Source organism: Conger conger, chromosome 15 (assembly GCF_963514075.1).
Source record: "Conger conger chromosome 15, fConCon1.1, whole genome shotgun sequence".
Classification (NCBI taxonomy): domain Eukaryota; kingdom Metazoa; phylum Chordata; class Actinopteri; order Anguilliformes; family Congridae; genus Conger; species Conger conger.
Window position 1 is genome coordinate 17,025,967 of NC_083774.1, and position 21,503 is coordinate 17,047,469.

Below are 21,503 nucleotides of genomic sequence, written 5' to 3' on the forward strand. Positions count from 1 at the left end.
TAACGCGTGAGCCCAAGAAACGTACTTAATCTCCACACCGAAGCAAACACACTTTCTCCTGTGTTTGCTTGTCAAACATCCACTGACAGCGGGTTGTAAATACGGCCGTTTCCAAGATCGGTGTCCAGATGCTGAGGCTGTAGTTGATGTACACAAGTATGAGCCCCACACTGTCGCTCAGCGCGTCAGAATGAATGTGGAAAGGCATTCCCTGTCGTCGTCCATTTTGTTTTGCAGTAGTTCACTCTGGAGCAGGAGGAGGATGCTTACCCTTAATGAACCAATCAGAGCAGGAGGAATGGCTTAAATCAGGGGTCTTATCCAGTGTAGGTGCAGGTTTTTGTTTTAGTCCAGCACTAAGACATTGGATTCTACTCATCAAGGTCTTGACTGAAGTCCATGGTTAGTTAATTGGTTGAATTGGGTGTCATAATACTGGCCTAAAAACAAAACCGGCACACATACCTTTTTGTATAAGACTGGACGCCCCTGGGTTAAATCCAATGGACATCCTGCATCAGTCTGCTGGCTAATTTATCAAAGACAGGCCACTTAAATTCAAAGAGACCATGCAGAGTCATCAATTACACAAGTGTTGATGAGCTACATTATGGCAGCAGGTAGCCTTGCAGAGCATTAGCAAAGGGCAGGATGTGGGCTAGGTTTATGATAACAGTGCTCGCTGGTTAGCCAACCTTTATTTAGCCACAGAAGGCCCTACACAGGTCGATTTCGTCAACAACGTCCTTTGCATTTAATCAGATATCAGATATTAAATCAGCTGTGCAAAACATAAATAACTGTGTTTGGGGATTTGATGCACACTGCACCCATGCTGAAGTACTCTGAATGATAACACTGAAAGTTTGTTTGCATTCTCAGAATGTACAAATGACCAAAATGAGCACATCAGCAGTCAGCTCCTCCTGGACTTGCCTTGAACTGCTGCTGAATAACAAAATAAAAAAATAAAAAAATACAAGAAAGGTTCAGTGGAAATTACAGCACATTGATAGAACACATTTTATTTCAGCTCTGCTCTGAATGTAAATGTTGTGTGTCCCACAGAAAGGTCACATCACCTCAGCTCTGCTGCTTCCCTGGACGCTAAATTAGCGCAAAGCAAGCATTTGTATCCATGAGCAGATACAAATGAACCGACACCCACACCTACAGACCACACCTACAGACTGACAGACCAAAACACAACACACCCTGCAGCTAAATCTTCAGGCTTACAGAGGGCTGACAACAGAACTCAGCTCAAGAAAGAAATCAATAAAACTAACAAATTAATAAATGTATAGCATCATACTTCACAATTTCAAAGACACTAGAAGTCACACAGTTGAGTGTGAGGGGGTGGGATGTTTCACACACACTGCATAAACATCTTGAGACAAGATTGGACTGGGGGTAGCTCCCATGTCAGCACCACCAGTTCACAGTGTGTGTGTGTGTGTGTGTGTGTGTGTGTGTGTGTGAGTCCCCCCCCCAGCAGGGGGTGCTTTGGGGCAGGACAGACAGGACACATCACGCCCTCCTCTGGAAGAGAGGACAGTGGTGGGAGGTTTAACGGTTTTCCACACGGCAGACACACCAACGCATCACATGCTACTGAGGGAGCTCGGGTGGGCTAAGATCCTGTGGAAAAAAGGGCCTTTTTCACTTCGGCACCGGAGCCAAGCGCTTTAGTCCAACTGCTCAGGCCTGAATAAGAAAAGGTTTCTCAGAGACGGGGAGCAGTGCCGAGGTCCTGGGAGAGGGAGACTGAGAGGGAGGGGTCACGCAGGTCTCTGCCGAAGGGACACCCTGCCAACGCAGCTCCTATAATTAGTAACTTATTTCTCAAAGAGTCATCCATCTCCTCTCTTCTGATATACACGCACACACACAGACACACGCACACTCACACGGACACACACGCACACAGACACGCGCACACGCGCACACATGCACACACACACGCATACACAGACACCCTGCCAAAGCAGCTCCTATAATTAGTAACTTATTTATCAAAGAGTCATCCATCTCCTCTCTTCTGATATACACGCACACACACAGACACACGCACACTCACACAGACACACACACGCACATAGACACACTCAAGCACGCACGCACGCACATACACACAAACACACGTGTGCACACAAACACACACACTCAAGCACGCACGCACGCACGCACACACGCACACACGCACAGACACGCATGCATGCACACACTCAAGCACACACACGCATCCACTCCTTTTCGTATTCCAGGAGGGGAAGGCCTGGGGTTTTTATTATTTATTTTTCATAGGATTATTGAACGCATTCCCGCTCACACACACACAGACTCACACAGAAAGGACAGCAATCCGTTTCCCTAGTAACCATCTTCACCGTTGCAAAACCAAGGCCATTCTCAGAGTAATTGTAAGACTCACCATAGATTTCTCCGGTATAGATGTGAGAGGTATCATAATGCGTTTCTTCTCCCGACACTTCCAGCTTAAAATCCTCTGCAAACAGGGAGGTGTCCCTCTTCATTCGGAGATTGAAATATCTGGGTGGAAAACAAACAAATAAACGGTTAATTCATACTGTTAGAGCCCTCAGGATGATTGCATAACAAAAACATTCTGTGCCAATCTTTTGGCTCTTTCAATTTTTTGACCATAATCACTCATGATAATTTTCCTAAATGCCATCGTATTTTAAGGCACGGGTGGGCAATTCCAGTCCTGGAGGGCCGGTGTGTGTATGCAGGTTTTTGTTTCCACCAAATACTCTGGCTAAATGAGCTTATTGGCCGTATACACCAACACTAGTTCACTCAGATTAGATCACAGTAAAACCATATCATACAGGGACACAAGAACAGTCTTTGACTGGCATTCATGCATTCATCAAGAAATGTAGCTAAAATGTCAGATGATGTAAATGTTAGAACCAATTAAGTAATTAAGACCAGCAGTTGGCATTGCCCACCTCTGTATTAAGGTATATTGGCTTCCCCATTCATTGGCGAGCAGGCATGCCATGTATTTTTGAATATCGCTGTAGATTGTTTATTTGTTTTCCGATTATAATTCCTAATCCCTCCCTCCTCGGGTGCAAATGTCCACACTGCCGCATGCAATTGGTGGTGGTTTGAGATCAAGGGATGACAGATGCCATACACATGCAATCAATCGTAACCAGAAGGTTGCAGGTTTGTCCGGAACATTCTGAATAATGGCGCTGGCTAAGTGTTATTTCGGTAGCAGAGAGAGCGTACGGGTCACAGAAGGTCGCGATGCGGACGTCGAGAGTTCAAGTGTCGCTAGACTCGCCCGCTGAGGTGACTGAGGGCACCTTCAGCCCGGTGATTAACGACAGCCCCGGAAAACCCGCGGCGCGCACAATTTTCTCACTGTAATTGGATTTGGAGCCGCGGCCGAGCACGCTGGCCTCTCACAGTGCTCCTTTCACTCTGCCCGAGAAGCGCTCGCGAAACAACACGGACACATTACGGCCAAAAAGAAAACTGCTTTTGAAGACATTAGTACAATGCAGAAGGGACACTCAAAATTATTCATAAGTTCGTGCCATTAACATTAACGGCAGCATATAGAGTGTGAAGCGTTTATTATATTATTGATTTCTGCAAAAGAACAAATAAAATCCAACACGAGAAGCCTAACACCCTCACGCACATTACTTGGCAACAATTTCAAGAATAATTGGATAAAAAAATTTAAGTCCACTCACCAAGCTCCTGTACTGTTATTTGCCAAGGTTACTATCCCGCTGCTGGTTCATTTCCAGTGGACCGACAGCAAATCTCACGCACTTAAAAGATAACACTTGAGCGCTATGCTCCATGTTGCTACGAGCAAAATTGTGGGTATAAGGAGTCTTCGTTCAACAGCAAGTCCCAACCGAACACCTTGTTCCCTGCTACTCCATCTCCTGCCTGCAGGGTGGGAGCCATTTAAAGCTATGGAGGTTTGGCTCTTCAGGCCCATAGCCGAGTAGCCATGAGCCATTCTGACAACCTTACTGCTCCTCCAAAATCAACACCTCTCACAGAATCAGTGTCAGATACCCCCTTTTATCTGCCACTTCAAGCGTGATACAGAACACTGAAAATAAGACCATCACATAAGCACTAAGTATTAAGAGGGACAATTAAAATATCGCAGTAGACAATAGTCTGCAACATCACAATTATTAAAGTAGCTGTAGTCAGTAAGGTAAAAACTGAAATATATATCGAGCACCACAGGGTGTCCAGGGACTTGGACCCTTTTACAGGCCGTCTCCATGCCATGTCCACACTCCCTCTGCACAACCGCGCCGTTCAGAAGCACGCCCCAAACGCCAGAGGAGCACTTGACTGAAAGACGATTACCGGAGAGGGTGTAAGAACAGCTCTTGAGCTGGCAGGCCGTGCAGTAGAGGTGTACTTGCGACTCCTCCCTCGCCAGTGGCCCACCCAATCAGTGGAAAGCCCTTAATGGGGAGACTGGAACCGCATCTCATTACATTACATTATTGGCACTTGGCAGACGCTCTTATCCAGAGCGACGTACAGTTGATTAGACAATCCTCCCCTGGAGCAATGCAGGGTTAGGGGCCTTGCTCAAGGGCCCAACGGCTGTGCAAATCTTATTGTGGCTACACCGGGATTAGAACCACCGACATTGCGTGTCCCAGTCATTTACCTTAACCACTAGGCTACAGGCCGCATCTCAATACGCACTTAACTGCGTTCCCATCAAGGTAGGCCACGCTAACCCGAAATCCTGCTGATCTGATCAAACTACAATGATTTGATTTATTTTCATTCAAAGTAGCCTGACCAGAAATAGCCATTGAATTAGTGCCTGGCAGCAGCTTTTGGCAAGACCTATTGTGAGCTGTGGTTCTCCATTGTAGGCACAGGGAGTGCATTGGCTAATGAGAAGATGCACAGCCAGCTATTAACAAGGTGCAAATCAACAGAGGACACAAAGAGGAAGCTACGCCCTCCTTCATTTCTTTAGTTAAATGCCCTAGCCATGGTTTTCAAGGGGACAGTTAGAACAGAATATGAAATCTGCTATCAATCCGACATTCACACAAGATACTTATAATATTTTGGCATAATTACTTTTAAGATTCATGTTCTTAATGGACATGCCGTACTGCTTTCATTCAAGGACGTCCTTGTATGGCTCACAAATACACTATGCTTAAAAAATTTTTAATTCAATTAATGTGCAAAAAAAGGTGATAAAAAGAGAAAGGATCCATTGACATACAGGACCTTGACAAAAGATGAAGAGTCTACCCCCACCCAATTCTTACTGGCTCATTTTCCACTGAAGAAAGTCCTGCAGACTGAGACCCATTGACAGTTTGAAGTGCAAAAAAAACAATCAAAGGTAAAAAGACATTTCTGTTTAGAAAGCCCAGTAAATCAGACCGTCTGGTGAAACTGTCTGGAAAGCTTACCGGATGCAGACCTCTCCACACCTGTTAATAGTTGCTATGAAAGCCACAGTACGGTTGCATAATCCTGTTTTTGGACATAAACTACAAATATATTTTGCTTGAACAAAATTAACAAAAAGGGATTTTGACAAGATTTAGCAACCTCACTTCCAGATTCTATATTGGCCTGATTCAGTCAACATTTGTCTTACATTTTTGTTTGCGATTAAATCAAACTGTTATTTGTTTTACCATCACCAAATGAATCAGCACAATTAACAGGCCCGAGTGAGCTGGGGAAGAATAAAGAAACACTCGCGTTTCTTCAAGCCGTGTCCTCAAGCTGAGGACAAACCCTGATTGAATCCGGACCATCAATTCACGAGGATGTCGTCTGTTCGTTTTTTATGGCTGTTTACATAGCTGAGGTTTTTAAACAACGCTCGGATGGCTTAGAAGGAAACTGCCAGGTGAGGTGTGAAGGTATGAGAGAGCACATCTTCATGATTTAATCACCGCGCCTTCTGTTTTCTGTTCGCTCGTCTGGTTTCTAATGGAAGTGTGCAATCAAGGCCATTTTTCAAAAGACCACGGTCTGCTGACAGGAATTTACTTGGGCAAACAGCTAGGGAGAACCAGAGTAAAGGCGTGTCAATAAACAATCCCAGCAGCCCCTGCACTCTTACCGCCGGTGCTGTAAACAGCGGGATTAAAGTGTGACGTAGGGGCTGGCTGGGGGGTTGTTGTCACTGGCCTGTCCCCTGGTTCCCCTCTGGCCTGAGAGAACCTGTCTGGAGGCGGCCACATAAATCAGCGTGGGGCACGACAGATTGGAAAGCCGACTCAATCGCCCGGAAAGGGGAGAATGGTACAGGACGACGATAAAGAAAGAGGAGCTTTAACATGACCGGCTACAAGAAAGATGCTTTCATGTGCCCTTTGAGAAATTAGCTTTTCATTTTAACATCAGAGAAAAAAAAAAAAAAGAACAAAACAAAGATTAAAATCAATGACAAGTGAGCCGGCAGCCATTTTCTCCCCTCGGCAGAAGATAGAAATGTGAAAGTCGAAGAAAAATGTCAGTTGTTGTTTTTATTAAGCCTATGTTTGCCGTACCGTCGACTGAAGTGCAGTGAAAGAAATCCAGGCCTTCGGCAGAGAGCAGCACTTCCTGCACTGTGCCAGCGCCCAGACAGCTGCCCATGGGAGTTCTTACAGCCCTCGCACTGCCAGCCTGGCACAGCCAACACACATCCCCTCCTCAGGCTCTCCGGGGGGACCGGGCCTCTGCAGGGGAGGGGTGAGGCCCAGGGGGCTGACACAGCTTTTACAGGCCAAAAAACCACCGTCTGAAACGGCCAAGGCCCAGCCTGGCACTGTAAACACACCTACCCTCCTCAGTCCCTCCAGGGGGATGGGGGCCCAGGGATCTGACACAGCTTTCACAGGCCAAAGATCCCCATCTCAAATGGTCAGGGCCCAAGGGACCACAGACCAGTAGGTCCAGCACAACCGCCACCTCCACACAGGGTGAAAGCAGAGAGGCTCGCAGACAGAAATAGGGCCTTCAGGTTAAAGCGCAACAGAGAAGCAGAAGCAACATGAACCCTCAGAGCCAGATTCTACTTTTGAGAGAACTCCACAGAACCATCCAGATGTCTTCTACAGTTTTTTTCCTGTTTGTTTGCTGATTTGAGGCCTCTCCCCCATAGTAACATTGGCAGTGAACATCTGAGAAATGCAAATGGAATGCCAATCTGTAATCCACACCAAACTCCCCTCCAGATGGCCCATTACCGACTCTGGCAGACCTGGGAGGGGGACCAACTGGCTGCTCAGGAAGGAGCAAAACTTTTAGCCGGAGGTGGTGCCGCATCGGAATCACAGGAAATTCCTAAACGCGCGCTGAAATTGGCCGTAAAGAGGAACATGATTTGAAATAATTGGATTAAAAAGTGCAACTGGAGTGATTATCAGATAGTATCCTGCAATTTAATCTGCTGTGAATCTTAATAAAAGGTATTTAGTAATCTGGCTCTGCACTGGCTGGCTATGGCTTTCCTCTAGGAGCTACCTACCTCATCACAAACCTAGGGGATGTCTCCTGTTCTGATAACAAACTGCTGTGAGCCAACAGCCATTAATGAACTGCCAAGGGTTCATAGCACATTCTGTTAGAATAATCCAATTTAGAATAACATGCCTAGCCACCGCTTTTTTTATATGAAAAATAGATTCTAATCAAATGAAACTCAGCCAAGACGAACAACAGAAGTGCGCTAAAACGCAAAGGATATAAAAAAAAAAATCTAATTAATCATAATCCTACAGACATTTCAACAAAGTGCTTCAAAAGCAAATTGCATTTCCGTGTTCAAAAGGGCTGTGTGCACTACTGTTATCTGTCAATAAATCAAATCTTATTTTAGAAAGAATGTTTAAAATATGCGTCACAGGGTAACCTGGCTGAAACCCCCACAAAGATGACAGCGGGGAGGAAAAACTGGATGACATATTGGACAAACCAAGAACCAGACTCAAGAGTGGAGCTCTTCACTCCAAACTGTAAGCAGTATACATCAATATCAGTATATTAATGTAATATTAGTGTATGGTTATTATCCTTTAATAGGTTCTTGAGTTGTCTACTGAAAAGCTTTTTTTAAATGCCGTTTTCCGGCGGGGCGAATGGCCTCACGCAAGAGTTCTCCTCATTATTGGCTGGTGAGAGACATCCTGGTACACTGACTCTGTCTCTCGTGACAATGTTGACCCTGAGCACTGTTAGCCCGACAGGGCTAGCCAACTCCGTGCTGCTCAGGCGTATCGCACGTAATCCAGAATTCAAACAGCGGTGCCTCTGCCTGGTCATTACACACGTCACATTCCCCCCGTGGTCTGGCCAGGTCGCCCGGCCCACGGGGCGAGAGACACGCGGCGTGACCGAGACTGGCGGCCGCTCCATGTCCACAGCCGGCCGGCTCATTCCAGCGGCCGGAGGACCCGCCAGCCCGCCACACTGACTGCCACTCCAGCGGCTGGAGGACCCGCCAGCCCGGCACACTGACTGCCACTCCAGCGGCTGGAGGACCCGCCAGCCCGCTACACTGACTGCCACACTGACTGCCACTCCAGGCACCGCTCCAGAAAATCGCTTCTTGTCACATTCTGACAAAACTGCAGCTCGACAAATAAACAACAAAAAAGGGAAAAAAAGTGGGCCATTTCCCAGGCCTCTGTTTTACAAAGCAGAATGGATGTGGCTTGAACCTTTTTCCGGTTGCTAAAGAGGGTGAAGGGCACTAATGGGAGTTGCTGGAAAAAATAATATAACTCATCGTTTACGGTAAACAAGGATTCCCTGAGGTGCAGGCGTGCTCACCGACAACCTCAGCTTGGACTAAATTTACCACACAATAACTCGCACGCTAACTGACGCCACAACAACACTGCAAGTTAGAGACAACTGGGACCTCAGAGTGGTATACCTGGCTGATGCACGCATGTAAGACCGCAGAGGAGCACACATCGTAGCAGTACCCACGGGCCAAAACTCCAGCACTGGCCAAAGCAGCACCCAGAGACAAGGTCTCATCAACAGGAAAACCCCTCCGCCCCATCTCCATGGACTCCATGTTTTATTGGGTATAATACTCAATTTTAGTCATATAGCGCCTTTGCAGGCCCCAAGGCAACCTCACAGTGTTAAAATGCAGCAAGGATATGTTCAACTGCACCAGCTGCACAGAAGCCAGGTTGAGAGAAGCAGAATGCAACAGCATTTCACTGTCCCCCTGATCTGGGTCCCGGACCTTATTTACCCACCCCCATCCCCCCCTGCCCCCCTCCCAGCCTCCTCCCCTTCCTTCCCCCCTCCAACATCCAGGCTATTTTTACTCCCTCTGTTCCAAATACATCTCTGCTCAGGTAGAGGACAATGAGGGGAAAGCCATTTACACCCAGAACAGTGACAAATGGCAGGCAATTCCACCTCCAGGAGCAGGAGAGCGACACGGTGGGAATTTACCGCGTGATATCTCGGGCCGTTAAGAGAGGGTCTTCACATTCTCCAGTCACATTTGATTAAATGTGCACTGATCCACCACAACGGACTCCCTTTACTGTTAAAGTACACCCTCAGTGCCAATTCCACACAGTGTGACCAGACTCATATGGAACCTGACATAAAGCTCAACAGATCTTCTCAATCGTCTATATACAGCCGATGCACTTAAGCGATCAAGCTATGTGGTGTGGGACGTCACAGAGCCCCTCAGACAGTGTAGAACTGGATCTGTTGGGGAAGCATGCACTAATCCAGCTGATCTGTTGCCCTGGATACAGCGGTAAGACCACCTATCCAGGATGAACTCTCTCACAATGAAAGAGAAAGAGGATTAAGAGACTTAGTCATGCACAACTCTGCCATTTTGCCAGGCAGGAATATCTGCTAATAATAAGGAAGGGGAAGGACTTGGAGACTTGTCAGGGAGAAAATCTATTTTTTCAGAAAAATATTTTTTTAATTAGAGGAATGAAACAGTGATTGCGATAAGATCCTATAGGTCCGGGCTATGTTCACCTTTATGCTAATGTGCCAAAATGAATATAATCTGTTTACCGGTTCATCTCCAGCTGGAGCGGGCACATCTCTGTGTCTGTAAACGGCTTTAGTTCTGTAAAAACAGCCTTGAATGCAGAACACCGGGGAGAGAGATAAAGAGGGGGGTTGGAGTGTGATGGAGAGAAAGAGTGAGAGAAACAGTGGGAGAAAGAGGGGGATAGGAGTGTAATGGGGGAGAAAGAGGGGGGCGTCCCTGGGTGGAAGTCATTCCGTCATAGCATGTACTGTAGAATATTACAGGGTTGGGGGTTTTCTGTACTAGACAGGGTGGATGGGGAGGTGCATTGTGGGATGCAGCAGAACAGGAAGTTAATGAAAGCAAGTGGACAAATGAGAAGAGGAAACAGGTTTGCGCCTGTTATTATTAACACATCCTGGTTTCAGACGGTCCAGTGACCCTTCAGGTTACCCGTGAAATGTTACGCCTTTTTACAGCCGTTTCAGCAAGTAGATCCTGTAGACGCTAGGATCTCAAAATGGAGTAAGAGAGATAAAGAGAGTGCCAACTGCAAGCAGCCAATTATGACCCTCCCATAAAGTGGAAAAACACTCGGCATACAGTAAAAGAAAAAAGAAAAAGCCACTCTTTCTGAACAAAACTGTACAACATGCATCGCCCCATTCTCTTCATAAAATCTGGATGTTTCTCTATTATTTATAAACGTGCTGCATGCAGAAAGAACAAGAAACCAAAATCAAGTTTAAGACCAAAGCAGATGCAAGTAGTTAAAGTTCCAAACAGCTATAGAATCAGTGTCTGTAGTCAGATATTCAGCGCTGTTATCCATTTCAGAAACCTTTCTGTGAGTGGCTTTTCCTCAACACCCGCATTTTCCCCTGGCTGGTGTATATGGAAAGACTGAATGTCTGTAACTGAAGAGATTCTCCTTTAACGGGTAGGCACTCCTTTCTTAGTGAAGACATTGAATACACCAGCAGGCTACGCACAGTAGTAGCACACTATTCATTCAGCACACTCAGGGAGGGGGAAAAGACGTTAAAAAAACGTACTGGTCAGTTGAAGAGAATGAGAATAGCATCCACACTCACTGCACACTGACGTACAGTACAAACACTAATAAAGAGGGGGTGAATACAGAATGTGTGCTCTTGACCCTGGGTGGGAGATACTACAGTCATGTGCTCTGCCCCCATCACCCCCACACCCCCCTGCCAGAGTGAGGCTCTCCCCTCAAATTCAGCCACACGGAGCTCCCAGTCTACAAGCCACAGATTCTCTTCTCAATGATTACATTACATAACATTAATGGCATTTGGCAGACGCTCTTATCCAGAGCGACGTACAGTTGATTAGACTAAGCAGGAGACAATCCTCCCCTGGAGCAATGCAGGGTTAAGGGCCTTGCTCAAGGGCCCAACGGCTGTGTGGATCTAATTGAGGCTACACCAGGGATCTAACCACTGACCTTGCGTGTCCCAGTCATGTACCTTAACCACCACGCTACAGGCCGCCCCAATGATAACTGAGTTTCATTAAACAAGGACTCAAAACACAGGCTCTTCCCTTCGGGGACTGAGACAGGGTAAGTGCTGAAATTACGGCTCTGGGCTTCCTCTGTGATTCCAGGAGGCCACAGGGGGAGAGATGTGAGAGGCGCTGAGATCGCTCACGGCACACAGCAGCCAGACTCACATGTTAAATCTCTCACGTTCGGCCGGTCTCCAGCGCGCAGGCACACCGCAGCGGAAATGACTGCGGGCGGCTGGCGGGGGGGTTCCCTGGTCAACGGAACAGCCGCATCAATCACTGGGTTTCAGCTCCATTAGGGACAGCGCAGGTGATTACCGCACGCGGGCCTTTCTGCAGCACGCAGGTGCAGGCCAGCGTGAACCCGAAAAACACCCTCCTCACACCAGAACCCCCGAGCGCTCAGCCACAGCGAACAGCTGGTACCTCGGCTCTAATGCCCCAACATTTAACATACCAGCGTCTGACTCATGTGAGCCAGTCACAAGGTGTTAAATCCATTCATGTGCGTGTGTGTACCTGTGTGTGCCTGTGTGTGTATGGGGGACTTCTCTCATTTCCCTTGTACGAGAAAGCAATCAGTGGAAGGGATTTACTGTATCACATGAACACTATGTGACACTCCAGTTCTGAAAAGACCAGACATCCCATAAGGTCCTCAGGCACCATCCAAACTCTCTCTCTCTCTCTCTCTCTCTCTCTCTCTCTCTCTCTCTCTCTCTCTCTCTCTCTCTCTCTCTCTCTCTCTCTCTCTCTCTCTCTCTCTCTCTCTCTCTCTCTCTCTCTCTCTCTCTCTCTCTCTCTCTCTCTCTCTCTCTCTCTCTCTCTCTCTCGCTCTCTCTGGAGAAGTGAGTTGGTATTTAAACTATGAGGGTAATGGGATAAAAATACTCAGTGTATGGGTTTGTGGACAGTCCATTCAAACGCACATGGGACGTCATCAGTATGCATCACCGAAGTGTATCAATAGTGCTTCGGGATCTCCGTTTTTTAAGTAACGTTTACCTGAGATTAGACGTGTTAATGGAATCTCCTGTTAGTTTAATTCACGATGCTTTAATAGGAGAAGTAACACATCGAAAACACCCCCCATTCAAAGCCCCCCTTTCCCCTCTGTGAGTACAGGTCAAGAATCTCCATTTTAAACCGAGGTTCAGGAGCGAGGTGGTCCAACGTTTCCAAACCGTTTAACGCAGCGTGAAACCCAATCACACGCCTACTTTGGAAACACCACAACCAATTATCGAGGTGAAGAGCACGGGCACGATTTAGAAACTGAGTGGCTTTGAAGCGGAATTGGCTTCCAGCTGAGGAAACCTTGGCAGGTCCTGCTACAGGCTGAAGTTTCATTTGAAATGCAGCGTGTGTACCGTTTAAATTTGAGTGAAACCAATTGGCTTAAAACATGAACAACATTGTTTAGTTTTTTTGGTACTCCTTTGAAGGAAAAGGACACCAGGGACAGGGGCTGGCGGACGGCTCAAACGGCTAAGGGCCTGGCTTCACGTGCACACCTCTCCGATCCTCTCCAGCCCTGGCAGCCACGCCCGTGGGGCGGCGCGGCAGTCGGGATTTCAGTCGGTACGACCCGATTTCATCAGGCCGCGGCTCAGCTCAGGAGCCTGCGGTGTGTGCCTGCGGTGAACCTGCGGCGGCCGCGCTCGAAGTAACGTCCTCCATTACGGCTCCGCAGAGTGAAAGTAAGTGGCGGTTGACAGAGAGCATTCTGGGAGAGTGCATGCGCTCCCCGCCTACCTCTGATCTAATGATAATAATAATGGTGCTGCAAACAGGAGCTCATCTGCTCTCTCGTCGTGCCACTCAGGACACAGCTACCTTATCTGTGATGAGCATCAATCAGGCTGGATTCCCATTGCAGTCTGAACTTCTTTTATCAAATCCTGCTTCCCGTCCTTGCATTACTCATGCACAGAGTATGCGCCTCTGCTCAATGTCAACCGAATGACACAGGCACACAGCGAATGGTTTTTAGAAGGATGTTTTCACACTAGTATAATCACAGTAATAGGAAATCCTCTGCACGACAACATCAACAGGAATGAGCAGGATCCCAGTAGCACTGAATCTGGCCCTAGAATCCATTCTATTCTCCTCTCCTCCTCTGCTCTCCAGGCCCCTCTTCTCTTCTCCTTTCCCTCCCTCCCTCCCTCTATCTTTCTCCAGGGCTGTCGCATGAGGGCAACGGAGAGGAGAAGAGGGGAGGGGAGAGGAGAATGGTCAGAGGAGAGGAGAGAGGCAAAGTGAGAAGGAGGGGAGAATAGAATGGAGAGGAAAGACTTCCTGAGGGCTATTAATAACTATCAGTGAAGGAGGGAAAGACTGAAGGAGACAATATGTAAGAGGGGTGTTGGCCAAACCCAAAACATCAGAAATGTCCTACTGGGCATCCCACCTGACCTGTCTAAATAAATACTACTTTAAGGAGGCGCATCACATCACATTACTTCCTCCTGTGTTTCCCCACTACAACAGGAGAAACCCTTCCCAGAATGCTCCAGGGCCAGTCCTGAGCCAGTCCAATTAAATCTTACATCCCCATCTCAGCACCTGAGAACCCTAAAGGATTACCTCTTAGAGCATTTATCAAGCTGCATTGCAGTGTTTATTTTAACACTCCTGGTACATCATTAACAGTGGATCTACTCTGTATCAGGTATGCACGCCTGTATATGATAACATTTATTGAACCCCTCCTGTTCTCCTGAGGATAGGGCAATGGCAGGACTATACCCAACCTGACATGCGTGTCTTTCGGTGTGGGAGAAAACCCACGTGATCACGGGGAGAACACGCAAACTCCATGCAGAAAGGATATAGTCGGCTGGCTCGAACCCAGAATTTCCTTCTTGCAAAGCTACAGTGCTAACCCCTGTACCAGCGCCTACAGTGTATATCTATGTACGGAGACACAGGCATCAATCTCATGAGGGTGCCCTGGGACTCCAGTTTGGGATCCCACGGGTAGACTGCAGACAGGACATTGGCAGAGCCGCTAGTTGTGTTCAGTTGACAGGCTAGTTAGTCACCAGTTGCCCGGGTGTGGTGTCCCTACATAACCCAGTGATGTCACACCTGTCTCCGTCCTCCCCCACCCGGTCCTGGGCTCGCTCATGACATCCACAGAGCCAGCTCTGTTTATATAGCATAAACACCACACAGGCCGAGAGCATCTGTACGACTGTGTGCTCACACACAGGCTGAGGCCAGGCCTCCGTCCTGACTCTGCCTGAACCCCATTGGTGCAGAAGGAGGAGGCGGGGCCATGGCATCACGCACATTTAATGAAACCGTGGCAAAGTGTCGCGCAAACAAACGGCAAAGCCTGCGGGCAGGGCGAAGGACGCCCCCGTGGGGTGCCGCAGATGCCGAACCACAGGGGTGCGCCCCGTAAACGTGGGGGTGACCTTAAACAGCAGGTTACGGGGACCCCCTGCCGCCAACCACTGCGGAGAGGCAGAACCTGAGACTGAATTATTCACTGCAGCCTCCTGCACCACAGCAGTAAAACGGTAAATACAGAGAGTTCAGACCTGCGGGGAGGGAATAGAGCCCCCCCCCCCCAAGCTGCCTGCGCTCTGGAGAGCAGGAGAGCGAGGAAGAAAGAGGGAGACGCAGAAGGCGAGAGTTCAGGGACTAGAGCGATTCAAGGGACAAAAGAGCGATAGAGAAAGAGAAAGAGGTGGGAATAAAGACTGAGACACGGGAGAGGGGTGACCTTTGACCCGCGTCACTCTCCAGCCTCGCTGTTGCAGAACAGGGCCGCCTTCAGAATGAGCAAAACACTCAAGGCTGTTTGCAAAGTGGACTGGGTGCTGCACACAACATCTGGAGCAACACAATGGTGGTATAACCTTGTGCGTGTGTAGAGCATGACAACAATTCTTAAATGCGTCACTCACTACTGCTCCTGCAAAATGCTGGAAATTGTTTACAGCAGGTGTAGCGTTCCTGCAAAGCTGCAATGGGGACAGGCGCTCTTAGGGGGCTCAGTTCCAGCAGCACCTGACTGCAGACTCCTGGGAAGTGGTTCCTGACATCGCTGCAGCCCCATGAATCATTAATCCAGCGACAGAACCAGAACCTGAAGACCGCAAGCGTCCAATGCGGAATGTGTGGACTCCAAATTACACCACATACTATTATAAACACACATGCGCAAACCCAAAAACCCAAGGGCGCACACACACACACACAGTAACATAAACACACACACATACACACACAAACATGCACACACACAAAAACATAAACACATATAAACACACACAAATTGTTCCCGTTAGTGGGACACATCCACAGGAGAAGCAGTCCATACCACACAGTGACCTGGGTGACAGGCACAGCCCTGGCAATTGAGCGAAGGTCCAGCCTGCAGTCCCCTGGATAGACACATCCACAGATCATCTCCCCACTTGATCCAAGATCATCTCCCCACCTGATCCACAGATCATCTCCCCACTTGATCCAAGATCATCTCCCCACTTGATCCACAGATCATCTCCCCACTTGATCCACAGATCATCTCCCCACTTGATCCACAGATCATCTCCCCACTTGATCCAAGATCATCTCCCCACTTGATCCACAGATCATCTCCCCACTTGATCCACAGATCATCTCCCCACTTGATCCAAGATCATCTCCCCACTTGATCCACAGATCATCTCCCCACTTGATCCAAAGATCATCTCCCCACCTGATCCACAGATCATCTCCCCACTTGATCCAAAGATCATCTCCCCACCTGATCCACAGATCATCTCCCCACTTGATCCAAGATCATCTCCCCACCTGATCCACAGATCATCTCCCCACCTCATCCACAGATCATCTGCCCACTTGATCACTGCTGACCTTGGCCCACCGGCTAACTCCGGCCAGGCTGGTACAAACAGAAAGGTTGGTACAAACACAAAGCATGCTCCCAAACACATCACGTAATTGGGTGTATACATACTCAGCCAGTGTAAGACCTGTGTATAGTCACCCTGAACTGGAGAAACCCTTTTCGACTGTGCTATTTGTTTTTGGTAATGTCAACAGACAGTCCCAGGCTCTCTGATGCAATTATAGGTGTTGGCTTTAGGTGACAGTACTTCGGAAATGCTAATATATACTCCATTATCAAGCAATAAATAAAAAAATACTTATTTCACAAACTTTGGCATTTCCTTTGCCACCTTCCTCTGAAAGGCCGTACATGTCTCTGTAAATATTCCAAGCACAGTTTAGCAGATACAATTTTTAGCAGAAATAATTTTAGCTACGATAATGGCTGCAACAACACACACGGTGCGCATTGCTCAGACCGCGTTCTCACCCCAGCGCAAAACACTGCAATTAAACAGCGGCAAAGAAGCAGAAAGGACAGCAGCAGAAGGCATGACTCACACGGACACACAGATCTGCACATGCCTGCTCACTGAATCACTTACCACATCTTTCTGATATCAGTGTGGTAATAGGAAGTGTTCTGAGAACCACTTACCTGGTCATCAGTGGACAGAGACTCAGATAAACGACACCATTTATGTCAATTGTTACGCTCTTAAGTGTTTCCAAATGAGCATAGGCTTGAGAAACACGACCCCCCCCCCCCCCCCCCCCAGGTGGATTGTACAAAATCTGCCCCAGCACAGGTACAAGCCTGTTGTGCTTCCCAAGCTGACCTCTAGAGGGAGCTGACAAAGTTAACGTTATATCTTTGGGCGTGGCTGCAACTGTGTGCTTTCACAACTGGATTGACAGTAAGCAGGCTAAGGAATGTGTTACTTTTGACAAGACGTGGTGCATTCCAGCTGCATACGAGTCCCCTGTGTGGGTGGTGGTTCGATCCATGGCACCACCAGACCTGTGATCCCTTCTCTATCAGTTACCATCCCTGCTTTCTCTCGGTCTCAATAAAATAGAATAAAATAAATAAATAAGGGCAGACTGTCAACTCTGCTTCTGGGGAGAACAAATAAGTGCACTACTTTCATACATACAGGTATCAAAACGTCCCTGAACCTGGAGAAGGGTCTAAATGTGTTCGGGCTGACGTGTCTGTTCACAGTATACATTCACATACAATACACGGCTCTTTCCATAACCACAGGGTCATTTGGTTGCACGTATCTACAGCTCTAACTTTAGCTTAAAAGCTAACTCTGACCCTGAGTGACTTCACTGTAGCGAAGCCTTCAGTACTGACAGGAAGTTCCCAACCCAAAGACCTTCCTTCCTAACCTATTCTATGACCCCGTTTATTCACAGTAACTAACGCAACATGTCAGGGCATGGAGAAAAATTACCCCTCCAACTGGGAAGGCTCAGCCCGGCTATAGGCACAAGGCAACCTTAAAAACCTTCCACGTCACTTACAAACGTTTCAGGTAAGCCGGGTTGCTGTGGCAATGATCATGTTTCAACGGTAACTGCACAAACTCCCACACACGTTCACACCCATCCATTTCAGCGCTGAAGCGTGAATTCACAACAAGCTATTCCTGCATCTCCTCTCGCTGCACGAAAGGTCGCAAGACAGAGAGAGCAGAGAGGGGGAAGGAGAAATGCTGTGGGCGTGTTTCATTCACACACAGAGAACAAGAACAAGAAGGGAGGGAGAGAGAGAGGGAGAGAGAGGGAGAGAGGAAGGGAGGGAGGGAGAGAGAGGGAGAGAGGGAAAGAGGAAGGGAGGGAGGGAGAGAGAGGGAGAGAGGGAGGGAGGGAGGGAGAGAGAGGGAGAGGTCAGAGATGTAGGCAAAGGCAGAACATGGGCTGTTGGTGTGACAGCTAGGGATATAAACAACAAAAACATATCCCATCTGGAGCTACCGTACACACCCTGACAGGCAAGTAATTGAGCTGAAGCCACAAAAGACACGTTTGTCAGTTACATGACATGGAAAATATGGCCCTCAGTTGAGATCATATACAGTACAGGTACCTATAATTGTACGTATTTACATTACAACCACTTGGCCGACGCTCATATCTAAAGGGAGGTACAAAAATGGAATACGAAAATGCATCAATGTACTTTCACATCAATGTAGTTCCAGACCTGCACAGCTTGTGTCCCTCTGGGGCGGGAAGGTTTGTAATGTACAGAATATGGAAACGATAAAGGTTTTTTCAATCAATTTTTACAATGATCACAGACAAACTGGAAAGGTGTGTGCTATATCTACGGGTATAATTATTCTATAATATATCGAAAGGACGGCTTTATTGTTACCCGAGCAAGGGCTAACAGCTGGGCTAAGGTGGGCCAAGAGCAGGGCTAATGTGGGCTACAGCTGGGCTAAGGTGGGCCAAAAGCAAGGCTAACGTGGGCTACTGTGGGCCAATTGCAGGGCTAATGTGGGCTACTGTGGGCCAAGAGCAGTGAAGGGTTAACAGGCTTCCAGGAAGGTTCACGGGATATCTCCCACATGAGAAAGAATGTGGCACAGGAGAGACCACACCCTTCAGACAGACCGCAAGCACTGAAAAAACACCAATGCCGACAAGCGCTTCCCTCCAGGTACGGGGAGTGTATACCTTAGAAGGCCTCTCTCTCCCTGCCTTTCATGCCAAGAACGTACCTCCATTTCCTCACAGCTTTGAATGAAATGCTATGAGATGTGAGAATTAAGTCAAGCATGACAGAAATATTCAGTCCATAAACATGCACTGAAAGAGAATGGTAAGGAATTTGCATTAAAGGAAAATGCTACATGCCCGACCATCTCAATCTGCAGACTTTCACAGAATCCCCCCCCCCCCCCATTGGGATTCAGGTCTGCAAATATGCGTTTTCCAGGGAAATAAGCAATGATATTCCCTTCTTATTGACTGGAACTGCAAACCACGGCAAGCTCTGCATAGCCTCATTCCGCCCTTCAGTGATGAGAAGGAAAATGGAAGCTGGTAGAACAACAGAAGCAGGCAGAAGGAGTCTCACATAAAGAGTTGTAAAACGCTGTCAGAACAAAGAACTGCACTTTCCAGAGCTGAGAGATTCTATCAAGTTAACAATTCCACCCATGGCCTAGAAAGCCACACTCAACTGCCAAAACATTATCTACTGTCTGTGACAGGAATGGTGGAATGCATGCTGGATGAAGGATAGTAATCTTGGCTGGATCCACACAGAATCTGACCCTGATTAAACAAGCACATGTTCACATGAAACAAGCACCTTGTTTCAGAGTGGGGACAGACCTCTCTCTCCCTTCCAGCATTTCTCCACTTTGTACTTATTTCATAATGTATGAAACCCACAATTAAAAATTTAAACAACTGTTTGCACAGGTCTTGTGTGATTCTATTATTATTAGTTTATTCATAAATAAGTGATATCAGCTTTATTGTTGTTTGTGCATGCAAGCCAAAACAGGTTTCAATTATGTAATTGAAACCTGTATATTCATAATTCATAATTCAATGCACATTTTAATGACATACACCCGTTAAATAACAATAATGCTTAACAGTATTGAAACATTGCAACATTCACAGTAGCAACACATATTCAAACTTGCACTATACAGCAATATACAGCAAGAAAAATGCTTTAAATACAGATGCATTATTCCTTTAGAACATCACACCACCATCACATCGCAGATTTAGGCAAAAAACAAAAACAAAAAAAAATCAATAAGTGAACTGGACTATCGGAGACGAGTATTTGCTCTTTTACAATCCCTAAACTTCCTGGCTTTATTGCTTTTAAATTAGTCAAGAGTGCAGTTTAGCTTATCTACCTGGGGGACGCTTGACAGACACGCCGTAAAGATTAGCGGCAGCAGTTCAGTCCCGCTGATAACGCTGGGTAACCCATTCCCCAGCCTGCTGAAGGTTCATTGTTCGTTTTACGGCTTTTTGAAAGGCAGCTGACTCAGCAGCCCCACTCAGATGATCAGCTGACATTGTGAGCGGGGCTGGAATGTAACCAACGCACTTAAATGCAGGGTCCCTGTAATTGCACAGAAAGCGTGGCTTCGGCCTTCAATCCAATATGTGCTTTCGGGAGAGAGCCAGTGGTAGGAGTGGGGAGTATGAGCAGCTGTGGAAAAAGCCTGATGCTCTTTGAAGACTGCAGCAAAGAAAAATGTGGCCCCGAGGCCCTGTCCGTCATTCTGTCTCCAGATTCCCGATCCGGGAAAACACAGAGTTCCAATCGCAGTGCAAAACAGATGCCCGATTCCAAATGAGGGAAAGCACCTATCAAGTTTCAATCAAAGAGTTTCAGTCAAAGAGCAAAGTGACCAAATCAAACACACTCCATTCTCATTGTACCACCTGGGGCAAAATGCAGGCATATGTTGTGCACCTGTTGTTAATCTGTTTGGATCGAATTCCATTAGAAATGGAGGACAGCACCAAGCAGCCACCAGCAGAAGATTGTCCTCTGCATAGATCCAAGCCTGGCGCTTCTGACAAACAGCTCAGACAGGAGGAGGAGGAGGGTAGCTCAATGCGGGAGCAGGCAGGCTGACTCAACCGGAGTTGTGCAGAAGTGACACAGGAAGCAGCACAGTCATTTCTAAACCCATTCCTCAGATGTTTGTGCCACCGCAAAAAGCCCATTATTGATTCTGTGACGCAATCTGAGCCAGAGCTATAATAGACACCGCCGCAGATAAGAGCAGCAGATTTGCGACGGCAGGCAGTCCTGTCCATCTACTCGCCGTTCTACAAGTCCAGAGGAGTGACAAGCCTGGTCCTCAAAGGACCTGCTGAAAGGAGTCCTGAACACACTGAAGGCGAGACAGTGAGGTGAGGAAGCCCTGCTTCACACTGCAGGAGGGCAGACGTGTCTCCAACACAGAGCGGAAGAAGAAAACTGCAGTCAAAAGTGTTGTGAAGCAGCTGCAGCTTCACGTTTCTTCACGTACGACGTAAGAACTTGGGAAGTGGGCTGGTATACACAGGGCCACTAAAGATTCTC

General features: G+C 47.5%; 1 protein-coding gene across 1 annotated transcript in view; it reads right to left on the reverse strand.

Annotated features, from left to right (window-relative positions):
- Positions 1–21,503, reverse strand: part of LOC133110979 (disintegrin and metalloproteinase domain-containing protein 10-like) — a 64,699-nt gene that overhangs the window by 21,610 nt on the left and 21,586 nt on the right. Inside the window, exon 3 of the mRNA XM_061221106.1 lies at positions 2,438–2,556. Coding sequence (XP_061077090.1) covers positions 2,438–2,556 — 119 coding nt within the window. The remainder of the gene's footprint in view (positions 1–2,437; positions 2,557–21,503) is intronic.